Raw genomic sequence first — 13,684 nt, 5'->3', positions numbered from 1 at the left:
TCCCCTCTTCTTGATCTGACAGAGAAATTATTTTTTCTATAGATTTCTACAGCCTCTAAGTCTCTTCTACTATATTGCTGGTATCTTACGCACTCAGTTCAATTAACGTTGGACCCAGCAGCCTTTAAATATAGACTCTTATTTGACTGCAAGCAGGATATGAGTAACTCACTAAAATCAAGGTTGGTAAGTCATATGCGTAGAGCTTTGTGCTCTGCACAGATAACTTGTTTATCATAAACGCGCTGTGCAAATGGTGGAATCTGACCATTCCGGAGTCTCTCTGATGCCATGTGAACCTGATTGAAGTTTTTTCTGTTGTTAACTTCTATTACAGAGCTCTCGTCCTAGATTTCATTGGAGCTCGAAAATGGAACCTGTTTTATTCATGCTGGTTTGTCTTACTCAGACATGAACAAAAGAAATGGAGTAGGCTTTTCTGCACAAGTGGAAACAAGGAGGCTGAGTGTGCTTTTGCCACAGCCCTTCCAGAGGCACTTACCTCCTGCACTGGAATCTCATAATTCACCGCCACTTCCCCTATTTTGCTTTGAAGATCAGAGGAACCTTCAAGTAAGGTTAAACTTTATTCTCCTGGGAGCAGGGGACATATGCAATGGCTTAAGCAGTGGTCATTTATGGACACATCCATTTATTTTGTACCTTCTCTCCTGCCTTAAATTATTGTTTAACCACTCTGAATGGTAGATTGCGATAGTTTATTTCCTAATGTGTGCTTTTCTAGTTGTTGTTCTGTCCTTGAGCAGCACTGAGATGAGCCCTGTGAGCATTCATCTGTCTTTACTCTGGAGAAGAACCAGAGATAGAGGAGTGTCCAAGAATAAACTGATCGACAGCAACATAGTTTGGACTTTCCGTAACCTTCAGCCCAATAGTATTAAATGAGAGCTCTGACAGAAGAGGCTTTCCTGTATTTCACTGAATTGAAAACAGAAGCCTCCAATAACATGGCTGTTTATAAAACAAAACCAAAACCAACCAAAAAACCCTACAAGAATGCTTTATAGCTTGATATTTATGTAAAACATTCTTGGCAAAGTTAAACATAATACATTAGTACAAACCTGATTATTATTCACAATGATAACAATGAATTCCATCAATCAGATGTCATGAGCTGTATCAGGGGCATCAATCTCCCCTTCTCTCGTTAGAGATGCCACTGTCACATTTTAGAACTGAAAAATAAGTCTTGATTCTTAGCTCGCTGGCTTTTCACACGAAGGCTGCCTTTGGCTCACGGTGAGACTGTAGATCGTGCTCCCACGGGGCCCAGAGCTACCCTGATTCAACCCTTTTCTTTCTCTCCCTTATTACAGGTATCCTAAAAGCAGCATAGAAAAGGAAGCAGTGGATATACAGAAGGTGCAAAGGAATGTTACGCTCACAACTGTCACAGCGATCAGGGGCAGCCGTGCAGCCAGCGAACAGCATTGCGTAGGTTGAAGAGCACGTCTTAAGAAGGTAACCACCAGGTAGCTGCAAACCAGCAGTGGTCATGTCCAAGTTACACAGAGAACATACGGTTATCGCTGCCCCATCCTTATTTTTACTTTCATTAGCAAAAGGAGAAGTGGTAACACTTTGTTTAGCCAAACCAAATGCAGCAATGGCATGTCCAGCGAGGCCCCTGGGAAACAAAGCAGATTAATGCAGGGCACTAAAAAAATAACACTGACAGTCCAAATCGTCAAGTATCCAAAATACTGTATACAGGAAAAGTTAAGACAATTCAATTCATATTGGAAATACAAGAACACTAAATTATGCTACATTTAAAAAAATTCTTAAACCACAGCACAGTTCTAGTGTTGCATCCATATCTTGCAGCCTTATATTACCCAATGCTGTTCAACACTATCGACATGTATGTTTCCGGGAAACACGTGTTTCCAATTATTCTCTCTAAAGCCAAAAGAACTTAGATTTCTTTCTTCTTTTACCATCTAGAGGAAAGTTGCAACTGACACTACAAAAGTGCTTTTGTGTTGAGCTTTTGCTTTCCCAACTCCAGAAACAGTTGCCTTGGCTATGTGGTTTTAACCTGTAAATTGCCATAGCTATCACACCGTGTTAGTGCTTTAGGGAACTTGCAGAGGGGTAGCAAACATTGAAGTCACTCTGTCACCTTGTTGGAACTGAATCCAAAAGCCATCCCTGGCTATTTCTTGCAACAACAAAAACAAAGTGTTGGTCACTGGCAAGAAAAGTAAGTTTTATATATAAAAAAGTTGATAGCTCCTGCCATAAATTTACAAAAACTATCCCTGAGTGACTCTGTTCTGTGTCTGGTAAGACTTCTCGTGACAAGGATATTGCTGAAGCTAGCTTAAGAGGAAAGAGATGCTGTTCCACCTGCAGCTTTTTATTACACTTTGCAATAATGCTGATATGCTCTGACAGTGCCACACTATAGCAACATTTGAGCTCCTCTCTGTAGCTTAAGAAGTAAAAAAATAGCTACATTACTTAAACACTGCTGGCATCACGTATTTACACTTTAAATAGAAACATTGCCTTTTCTGAAGTAATCAAAATATATCTTTGCAAAAAATTTAGAATGCGGGATTTTACAAAATAAATGGAGAAGGTAAAAAAGCTTGAAGATATCTCAGTACCTTTTACGGCAATCTCAGCCCATGAAAGTATTTGGCTTTAATTTTCCTGAAAGGGATGTCTCAGCACTAAGTTCTCTGCCTCCACTCTAAGCCTCTTTAGAACACCAAAAGACGCAAGAGGCAAGCCTGCTTTGCGCAGATTAGAACGAGGGGTTACCTGCGTGCAACGAGTTTTCTATAAAGCAGTGAGCAGAAGCGATCCTTGCGGCCTGCTGCTGCCCGTGGTTCATGTTAAATGGAGTAACGAGAGTTCCCTAAGTTTACGAAGGGGCTGAGAACGTTAGTTGCATTGACTGTATCGGTACCTGTCGCTGTTCAGATACCCCATTCCGCACCTGAGCAGTCAGAGTCAAAAGCACAAGACAATCACAGATGTGTAAAAAGTCACCAGCCAGGCCTGGGCAACAAGGAAGGGGAAGACTCCCCTTGCACAGATAAACCTTACTCTTTTTTTTTTTTTTTTTAAAGTCCATCTATTGCTATATCAGCACCTTTTTTGTCTACTAGTAATTTGTACTAGTAATGGCTACTACACATTTACCTAACGCTGTTCCCCTGGTTGGTTTGCACATTGTGGCTGTGTCCCTGCAGCACAAATAGAAGGCAATTCCACAAACTTCCACAGCCCAGTCTCTTGGGAAGTATTAAAAAGCTTCCTTAGTCCAAGGACAGGATCCTGTTGGTACCTCCGGAGGCAGGGGAGATGCAAGTCGGGCAGTGAGGAGTTACTTGAAACTTTGGCAAAGAAAAAAAGATATACAGATAGCTAGCTATCAAGTTCTTGTGTGTTCCAAACTCGTCCAAGCGCACTTAATTCATCTTTTGCTCTTGCTTTGAGTTCCTGGAGGAGGTATTTTCACACTTGCTTTTGCTGGTTTGCAATATTCTTTTGGCGTCTTAGATGACAAACGAAGACTTGTGTCTGAAGTCACCCTGCAACAGAACAATTCTGGATGTAGGAAGGATCTCGCAGCTTTCCAGGCACCTCTTTGTTCCTGCTGCTCGTGAAAGGTAGACCCAACCTGTATAACTTCTAGGGTAGCACTTGCTCAGTCCCTCTTTAGTCCCTCTGCTAATAGGGAGAGGCTTTTTCTGATCTCAAGCTTAGTGATCTATTCAAATCCCAAAATGCAAATTCTCTTACAAAAGCATCGTGGCCTGCCCACTTAATCCAATGAAACTCATCCTAAGGGGGTCAAGCCGTAAGATAACTGAGGCAGAGCAGAGCTGCTTTTGATAGCTCTTGGCATCAGTCACTGAAGGCAACTTAAACTGTTCATCATTCCTAAGGAAATGACTCAGCCCTCGCCCTTCTGTTCTCTCTCTGTTCTACATCTTTGCTTCTGAGTGGTGCCCACTCTGAGCAAGTCTGTAGGCCCTAAAAAAGCTGGTAGTCCTCTGCCCACCCTCCTCCTCTCCTAAACAGAGAGATGTTAAATGCAAATCATTTGTTACCTCATCATCTGTCCGGATATAGTTAACGCCATCAGGTTTTGCTGGAGTCTTGTAGCTGAAATAAAGGAAAAGATGTGATTTCTGGGACAGGGAGGCAGCAGGATTTTGGAGGGGGGTTGCCGAGAAATATGAAAATGAGGAAGAGCAGCCGAATGAAAAGAAAGCAGCGAGAAACCGAGCTCATTGTTCAAATGATAGATCTGCGCCTATTCCGTCATTCATCATGACTGGGATTTTTTTCTAAATTCCCCTTCAGCACAGGGTAAAAAAATTGCTGTATGTTTCTGCAAGACTAACTCTGCAAAGAGATTAACTGATTCTTTTCTGGGCTGCCCTGCTCTGGTCCCTCTGCACTACCTTTCTCTGTGCCTCCTGCATTGTTTTCTGTGGCAATTATAAAGTTCATTTTATACCTTCACTGCCAGATGCCTTCAGCATTTTCCTTAATTATAAGGAAGCAATCCCATGTTTGCAGTCCCATAGGAATTCAGAATTTATATACGACTGTCAAGTCCAGCGTATGCCAACCCTCAGCTGCATTTAAATAGGATATTTGGAGCTTTTTCTGAAAAACGAACCAAACCAAAGAAAAAAAAAGAACTTCTGCGGAAAAGCAACATTTAACATGGAACAAATCTATGTGAGTGAGAATCTTGATTTTACATATATTAACTCTTCTACAGATTCTGTAAGGACATCGAGGCTTGTTTCTGATGCTAATGCTGTTGTTTTTAACATTTTAATGTGCATGCTAAAATGGTTGTTTTTAATCCCAAATTTAGGTTCTCACAACTAGTGAGATTTCCTGCAGAGAGCCTACTCTTCTGCATACATTTCCTATAAGTGCCCCGATGCTTTAAACTAATTGTGCAGTGAGCTCTGTTCAGTAAATCGTAGACCTCATTATGCCAACAGCACACGACCTATTGGACGAACACCTGCAGGCATTGAATTGTGCTGGTCCCATCTTCCCGTGCAAAGTATGAGGCACCGAAATATATTTTAGCCACCAATTTCTGGCGCATCACGCCAGCTGCGGGCACAGGGACTCGTATAAGAACCCTTGGAATCCCATCTTACCTTTCCCCGCTCTCTTTGCTGTTTGCAAAGTAACCCCTTCTGTAGGCGCAGCAGATACCGAGCGTGATGAGCACCAAAACCGCCAGGACCACCAGGACTCCACCAATTATCCCACCAATATTGAGGTCATCTGGCGAAGAGAGAAGACATCATCCAGTATTCCTTTAAGGTTCTACCAATATTCTAGCTTTACATACACTGAAATGACATCTTTCAAATATTTTAAGCAAACGCCAATAGTTCATAGGGAAGTAGTAGGTCCCTGATTCCAAGAATAAAACTGTTCATGAATCTGAACAGTGTTTTAATGTTTCCCTTAATTTTTAGATTTTTTTTTTTGTCTTCCTGTGTTTGTGGCTATGAGAAAGCAGGAAAGACTTAATGCTCTAGGATGCTCCCCTTCTTCCCTGATGGTGATGCCAATTTATTTATGGTGACATATTAATCAAGTATTTAGATCCACTCACAGACTTCCATCTCCTGCTCCTCACACTTGGCAAAGCCAGCATCGTTGGTTGCTATGCAGGAGTACCGGCCTGTGTCGCCTTTGTGCACCGCATGGAAAACCTGGTGAAGAGAAGAGAAGAGGAGCGTAACGTTGGACACAGAAGGTACTGTGAGGATATAAGCAACTCTCCCTTGCCCAGGCTTCATGGTGGGCTCTGAAACATCTTCCTTCCCTTTCCCAAGTCGCCCAGACCCTAGAACACCTAACCTTCAAATTATACCTTCCTTGAAAGCCATGCAATGACTTTTAAGGTCACTTGTAAGAGAAAAAAAATAACCTGTCCAGCGAAACGAGTCTGGATTATGTCTGTATGGGCATTACCAGAGTGCCGGTGGCGGGGTTCAAGGTGTAGGAGGAATTCTGGAATTTGGTGTTTGATTTCGTGTCTGGAGATAAAGGTTCACTGTTGCGGTACCAGCTGTAAGTGGATTTGGGGTAACCTTCGTTCTCGTGGCAGTGAAGAGAGGCCGTCTTGCCAACGGGTACAGCTTTAGGCACAGTGCATCTAGGAGTCATAGGTTTCACTGTGGGGAAGACACAAACCATGTGAATGGCGCTGCTGAGCAGAACTAAATCATTTCTGACATAATTTCTAAGATGGCTGTGCTACAGAGGTATCAAAACCTTCTGCTATTCCCAGCTGGTTTTAAAAAACTCGCAGAGTCTGGTGGGTGGCCCTGTTTCAGCTCTGGAAACGCGCAGCCTCTTCTGTTAGCTGGCGGCGCTTGGAGATGTATTTATCTGGGTTTAAAGTAATACCTTGGACTGTGAGCTGGATATTAATCTCATCTATGGTTTTAGTATCAGAAGGTGCTGCCACTTCGCAGCGGTATGTGGCAGTGTCCATCCGGGTGGTGTTTTTAATCACCAGCGACGTCCGGCTCAGAATTTCTGCACGAGTCGCGAAGTCTCCTGATACAGAAGAAAGAGAGAGAAAAAAAAGAATGGTAGTCACACAGACTAATTTTAGTTGTCTGAATTAAGTGGTTGATCTTGGACTCTTTCTGGAGTCAAGAGAACCACCTAAAAGGAACTTGATGCTTGAAAGTTAAGAGCCTTCCTTCCAGCAGTGACCACAAATAAACCAACGCTGCTAACCATGTAGGAGGATGAACTGGAAAGCACCACTGCAAATCTCAAAAAACTGTGGCAAAATTGCACTTCCAAGGGAGACTCAGGCCTTGTCTCCTTTGGAAGATTCATTTGGATGTGGCTGCTGGTCCCACCTGAAGTGTTGGAGTAATCCCAGATGGAATCAAGCCCTACTGGCGGTCCTGTGCCTGAGTTTCACCATCAAGCCAAAGAGTCTGCTTCTCATTGCCAGCTGTGGCATCTGCTTTCTTACCCCAGAAGTAACTCCCACCCAGGATCTCGCTCCAGCTCTTTGTGGCTCCCTACTCCCAATTGTCAATAATGAGGGCAGAGAGCAAAGAACATCCTGCTCTCTCTCCCTCCTGCTCTTTGGCTGCTGAAATCTAGTTCCAGAAGAAAGCAGCAAGACAGCCAGAGGTCCTGCCTTTTGCAGACTCGTTTGTTCTCAGCTGTATTGTTTCTGAGGCTGTTTTGGAAGGCTAAGAACAATGGATCCTCATACCCTGCATTTTATTGTCGAAAAATACGTAGGAGGTTTCGCCATCTCGGATTTTCTTCCACTCGATTCTGGGATCTGGCGTTACGGTGGATTTAATGATGCAGGACAGCTCAACACCTAGCAGGAGAAATAAAAGAAATACAGATTAACAGGAAGCAGCTGTATTTTTGCTCTGCTTTAAGCAGTCTTGCACAGTGTTTTATTAGGAGATGCTGCCCACAAAGCCAAGCCTTCCCTTTCATCTGCCTCACAAACAGAAACACCGCTGGGTCCCAGGGAGCTATTGGGGAAGATGGATTTTGGCCAGCAAAAATAATAGCCGAAAAGATATCAGCTATGGAGAGAAATGAACACACCGTTCTCTACAGGCTCTGACTTTCGGCAAACAAGACCTTCTGACACGGTGAGTCCGCAGCACTGTCTTGCTGCTAATCAGAGCCCACAACGTGAGTCAGGGATGAAGAATCTCCCTGGGTGGTGTCTGGTAATGTACTGAGGACCACGATGCCTGGGGATAAATTCAGCAAACCCACTCCCTTTTGAAGTAGGCGTTGTCACCTCCACCTCCTCTACAGGAGAAGGCAGCGCAGCAGGGTTGAGAGGTGGCTTTACCCAGTATCGCGTTGCACGTCTGTAGCAGGGCCAAGATAAAATACAAATTTCCCCAACCCCTTTTCAGTATATTAACTGCAAGGCGACCGCCTTTCCTCCTTTTGGGATCCAGTTCAAAAAAGCACTTAAGCAGACACTATGCAATGCCAATGGCTTGCAGGGGGCTTCAATAAACCATTTCAATCAAGCGCTTTGCTAAAGAGGGAAAGACACAGACGTACTCTTAAGTGCTTTTCTGAATCTCGGGCTCTCGGTAGTCCTGTCTCCCCCAAGAAACCAGATGTCATGAGGAATAAGCAAAATTTTTCTCAATTGTTTGGGCAGCCAGCGAGCCCCCGGAGCACTCACTCTGGAATTCCTGCACCACGGGCTTGGTGTTGCTGGATGTCAGTTCCACAGCCAAGAGTCTGCCGCCTGGAAAAACAAATCCAAGGTAATAAGAAATAGCACAGCTCATAAGTCACCCAGCTAGAAACACGCTGCCTGCTGAGAAATCTTCTCAGCCAGCTACAAGGACTAACTTCCCTGGATATAACCTATTCCTGGCTAGTAATTCTGGTCCAGCATGCCTAAGTTTATTTAGGAGTTGTGGTGTAAATACAGGAAAACACAATTGTTAGAAGTAGCAATTAAAGAGGAGGATTAACATAATGGCACAAATCCAGTGCCAGCACAAGCCATTTCCCTGTGCCTTATGCTTATTCAGATGGTAAAGGATCTCTTACTCTGATAATGCAAGAGTGAAAGTATTATTTTGCAAATTAATTTGATGATCAGGAAAACACGGGATGCAGACCAACCTCAAGAGTTCCGTTCGGTTCCAGGCCTCTGACATGCTGATTTTATCTTCAAGTATTTTAAGACTCAGTGTGGTAATGTAAAATGCAAGGTAGTAAATCATGAAAGGGCTGCGATTCAGGAGAAAACAGAGGAGTTCAGCTCTTTGGGTCCCTGACTGGCACTGGGACAAAAGCTCAATGGTGCAGTGCTGCAAGGCTTCCTTATACCACAAGCTACTTCCCTTTACTGTACTTCTTGCTCTGAACACCAAAATGTTTCCGATTAATACACGGCCCCACGTGCAAATTTGCTGCCACAAACCCGATCAGGAGTTTGTTGAAATCTCGGGGAGGATGCCCGCTGACTTCACTGGGTTAAAGATGATGGAAATCAGTGCCTCAGAGACACAAGAAAAGATGTATGTAAAGGTTAAGACTGTCTAACTCAGAGTAAAACAAACCTGAACAGAAAGCAGAAAAGGCAGCTGAAGGGGGATGTGGAGAAAGACAGGAACTTCAGCAACAGGACAGCTGGAAATTTGAAACGTTCCCTGCTGATTCTTATCCCTCAGCATTAAATGCTGACGCTTTCCTCTGTGCCTTGGCTCTCAGTGCTTCTACCCCCAAGACCTCTGGGTAGAGCCGGAGTTTGGCAAGAGCGAGGAGCTGCCTTTGTGTACAAAATAATTGTTACTCACATAAAAGCCACCCGCTGATGCAAACTAATAGTTGGCGCAGCCAAACCTGCTCTTAGCAGGACCTTTCCACCCTTCACCCTGCTGCACTTGAGACATTCGTGCAGCACTTGGGAGAAATCCAATATTGAACCAAGATGACAGTGCTCTGGACTATAACGTAGCTGTTTGGCTTGTGTGTCAGAGCTGAATCGAGTAACAGGGCAGTGCCACAAGAGCTTTGCTTTCAGTTTGCTTATGCTTTATTTCGTGGAGCCAGGAGAACACCGTTTGCAGAGGTGGTTCTCAGCAGGTCTTAGGTCGTTTCAGTCAGGACGTGGTCTAAGCAACCACGAGTAATTTGTTCAAGTCTGCTACGAAGCAGAGTCCATTTTCATCAGGTCTGGTGCTTCCAGACCTACTCCTCGAAAAAAAAGGTAATTATAGCACAAGACGCTGCCACGTTCCCTTTCCCCTGTTCATCCTCTGATGCTTTCGGGTGTTCTGCCCGGGTTGTGATCCTTGCTTTGCTCCCCCACGAGCATAAACAGATTTCACTGATCCCAGCAAAACCCCAGAGCAGTAGAAGTGGCTGCTCACCAGAAGACAAGAAACAACCTTGGGAAAATCCTGTTGAAATCTTTGGACATGTTATCAACAATAGTGCAGGGCACTTCATAGAAACAAAGCATTTGATTGATTCTGCTGTGAGATTCCCGCTGCAGGAACCAAGAGAGCTTTTCCTGAGCACTCAGCTTAACTGTGGAGATCCTGGTTGGCTTCTTACTCGGGACAGGTAGCTCTAATAAGGCGTTTGGCTCAGTTTTTGAAAGGGGGGAAGTTGGAGGTTCTGTTTTTTCCAGAGACAGCACCTTCCTTCATCGAGGAACGGCGTTACAGAACCACTTCTGAAGCAGCAGATGACTACGGAGTTGCAGCGCATCTGAAGGGCCACAGAACGGAGCTTGCACAGCGTCTACCTGGTCTGTACTACCCTTTAAATCTTCCTTTTGGAAAAGCTAGAGAAAGACGGGGAGGGAAAAGGTCCCTTGTTCTTTAAAGGAAACTTGATGTACCACTTTGTTTTTTGTTACACATTCTTGCTTATACAAGACCTTTTTTCAGAAAAATTGTGTCCCATCAAGTAGATAGCATGGTAACAGTCCTACTGAAGTACATCTGTTGTAGCTACAATGTGGGTTCAGTTGAAGGTGGAGATGGTGGTACCACAGTGTTGTGTTACTCTGAAGGAGTTATGGCTCTAGAAGTATTTACTCTGAGACGGTGGGACTCCATCAAACTCTGGCCCCATCTCGTTTCTTGGAAATTGTTCACAGCAGGCTTTTTCCCACCCACTAAACACAAGAGATTTAGGTCTGTCCCTCGGGCACAAAGCAGGATGACAACAAATTTCAGAGAGAAGCTGAGTCCTTGGAGACTGTGAGAGGTTCTGACATTATTGCATGTGTTGACTGTGGGCAGAGATCGATGCAGCTGCTTAAATCACTGCTAAGACAGGTTTATTCTCTGTGTGGCCAAAGAACACTGCAAGTAGCATGTTCTAAATAGCAAAAAGGCTACAGCTATGCAGGGGGGCAAACCGAAACGAAAATCCCAAGAGACCTCGCAGATTGCAAAGCAGGAGAACACCTTTCCAGCTCTTTTTAGTGTTACTTTTGGGTATCCCTTGTTCTCCAGCCTCCCCGGGGCTGGAGGAATCTCCCAGCTGTTACACGGGGTATCTGTGCTATGTCACATTTCCCTGCGCTTGGCAGCTGTTGTCTCTGTGGTGACCGCACTTACGGGTCGCTTGGTTTTGTGTGTTAAATCATCAGTAGTGGTGACTGCCACCTTTTAAAAACAGTGTTCCAAAGATGTTCCTTTAGGCCTCTCTCAGCCCGGTTGCAAATAAGCAGCCGAGGTTTTGTGTTATGTAAATATGACTTCAAAGGCCTCAGCACCCGGGGTTTGGAGGACAGCCGGGCACAGCCATGCATTGCTGAATACCCACCAGATCTGTATGTGCCGCATCACCGAATACCCACCAGATCTGTATGTGCTGCACACTCAGCCAGACATATGGTTGAGTCCCAAATGCCATCAGTTCTCCAGAATAGAATCCAGGACAAGGCAGTAAAGTCTAGAGCATATTCTTATGGCACTTCTTTCAGCTACAGAGATCCAGCTCGTGCTTGTTACTGTGACTCATGTTATCTGAATCATTTTAAAATGCTACATCCGAAACTAGCAGCTTTATAGACAACCACACTGTGTTAAGTCTCCTCTCTCTGTACCAGGTTAAAGACCTTCCATCCCAATCTCTTCCCTGTTTAAAAACTCAAGGCAGAAATTCAAAGAGGAGGTGAAGAATTACTAAAGTCTTATAGGCGAGGTAAAAAGGATGACCAGGAAACAATTCAAATAAGTTGCTGCCAACAGTCCACGGTACAGTATTGTTCTTCTTTGCCGATATTGCAGTTATCTGATCCGGTAATTTTAGTTAATGCACTGTCAGGCACAAGCAGTACAAAAACATGCAGCTGTATTTAAACACCTGCCCACTAAAGCAACAAAAATATGCCTTGCTGGAGGTGTCCACCATCACTAAGCCGTTGCTTGATTTGCAATTCAAACTGCATCTGAGCCATGTGGGAACGCTGCTATAAACCACATGCCTTGTTAAGCATCTTTGCTTTCTGGATGGTTACCCTGTGCAGCAGGACCGCTACCCACTGATATATCGTTAGGTGTTAGAAACACGTTAGCCGAACCCTCTGCGTGTCAGCACATTTACAACTGCCAGTTTGGAGATGCCCCCCAGAGCATCCGTCCTCAGCTGCAGGGAAAGAAACGGTGACAAGGACGATGGGGCAGAGCTGATCAGAGCAGCAGGCGGGAGACAAGCGGTGCCGTTCAGGGCTGACCCCAGCTCTGTCCTTGCCTTACAAGTGTTGCGTGTGTGCAGCAGGGAGGAAGCCGACTGTTAAATGTGCGAGAAACCGGCAGAGGAAGCCTTCCCCAGTGCATCTCGCTGTGATTCTGCAATGCAACTTGCGCCAGTCTAGACGAGGTGGTGTACGATAGGTACCACGGCACGGTGTAGGAATGCGATACCAAAAAATGCCTGACTCTGGCTCTGGTGAGTTTTGTGGGGTTTTTTTTCTCCAGCTGTCCCTTGGCTGGGGTTTTGGGCATAGCTTAAGGGACTTAAATGCACTTGTGATATATAAAGACCGGATTTATAAAGGGTGCGTAAATGTGTGGGCAGAGAATGAATGGCATACCTTGTTCTTACTGAATTTCAGTGGGAATTAGGCATCCTATTGATCCTCATTTACATTTTCAGGTGTCTCATTACCCTTCTAAGTGACAGTTCGTATAAGTCCATTTGCAACCCCAGCCTATGCCATTAGATGCAGTCAGTAGGATTTTGCTTTGTGGTACTCAGTCTTAACTTTCAGCCCTTGCCTCCGCTCCAAGGAGCTGGGTCTGTGTTTGCTCTGGCAGGTTAAAAACCCCTTCGAACTGCTATGGGGGGCAGGCAGGTGGACCATGCTGCTCAAGTGATCAGACATTGCTGCATGTTTTTCTTTTATTCCAGTTTTCCACAGCGTCTCCCCCGAGGTCAGCAAGCCAAGCCTGACTCACGGGTGGGCTGCCCCGCTAGAGAACAATGTAGACGTGCGGTGAGAGATTAGCGAACAAAAGCTTAGGAGTGTCTCCGTTCAAATTAAGTAACAGATGGACCTGGTCTGTGTGGGAGCTGATAACGGTTATAAAAAGGCCATCACCAGACTGCGGCCAGCCCACCCTGGAAAAAACCCACTCAGTCGTAAATCCTCTGTGCCGTTATAGCTGCTTGTGCCAGTAAAGCTTTATTTTTTTCCAGCTATCATGAAACAGCATGACTTATTTTAGATGCATGGCTTGCACCGCTCAGTTAAAAGGGTGCCAGCTCTCTGATAGACACCTACAAACAGAGGAGATGTGCCCGCCCGGGCAGGGAACATGAAGCATAATTAACCTAGAGAAGGCAAATGGAACATTAGAGAGCAGTGTTTGGCGTTCCCCACGGTTCTGGCTTTTGCTTTTCTCCTCTCTTAGTTACATATGGCACTCCTTTCTTCTGAAATGCTGATCACACGGGAGTCTCTGGTGCTTTCTCAGCAGGACCAGGACCCCACAGGACAAAGTTGTGTTGAAGATCAGGGACTATTTGCGTTCATCTGAGGATGAGAGAATTTCGGATTTTGCTCTTAATTCACTCTCTTCCTGCTCACCACTAGAGAACACAAGGAGATGTCTGTCTGTGAATAGGGTACGTACAGTTCTGTAACGAAATCTTA

The 13,684-nt window shown here is 44.8% G+C and overlaps 1 protein-coding gene across 1 annotated transcript in view; it reads right to left on the bottom strand.

Annotated features, from left to right (window-relative positions):
• Positions 1-1,003: 1,003 nt before the first annotated feature.
• The window catches only part of JAM3 (junctional adhesion molecule 3), a 29,824-nt gene continuing 17,143 nt past the window's right edge, over positions 1,004-13,684 (bottom strand). The window contains exons 2-9 of the mRNA XM_065652028.1: positions 8,234-8,299; positions 7,277-7,390; positions 6,442-6,594; positions 6,004-6,206; positions 5,642-5,741; positions 5,175-5,304; positions 4,095-4,149; positions 1,004-3,572 (exon numbers count right to left, since the gene is read on the bottom strand). Coding sequence (XP_065508100.1) covers positions 3,537-3,572; positions 4,095-4,149; positions 5,175-5,304; positions 5,642-5,741; positions 6,004-6,206; positions 6,442-6,594; positions 7,277-7,390; positions 8,234-8,299 — 857 coding nt within the window. The 3' untranslated portion in view covers positions 1,004-3,536. The remainder of the gene's footprint in view (positions 3,573-4,094; positions 4,150-5,174; positions 5,305-5,641; positions 5,742-6,003; positions 6,207-6,441; positions 6,595-7,276; positions 7,391-8,233; positions 8,300-13,684) is intronic.

The sequence above is a fragment of the Caloenas nicobarica genome, chromosome 26 (assembly GCF_036013445.1).
Source record: "Caloenas nicobarica isolate bCalNic1 chromosome 26, bCalNic1.hap1, whole genome shotgun sequence".
In the NCBI taxonomy this organism is placed as follows: domain Eukaryota; kingdom Metazoa; phylum Chordata; class Aves; order Columbiformes; family Columbidae; genus Caloenas; species Caloenas nicobarica.
Note: the sequence above shows the minus strand (reverse complement) of the source record. Positions and strands in the feature narration are given on the sequence as shown.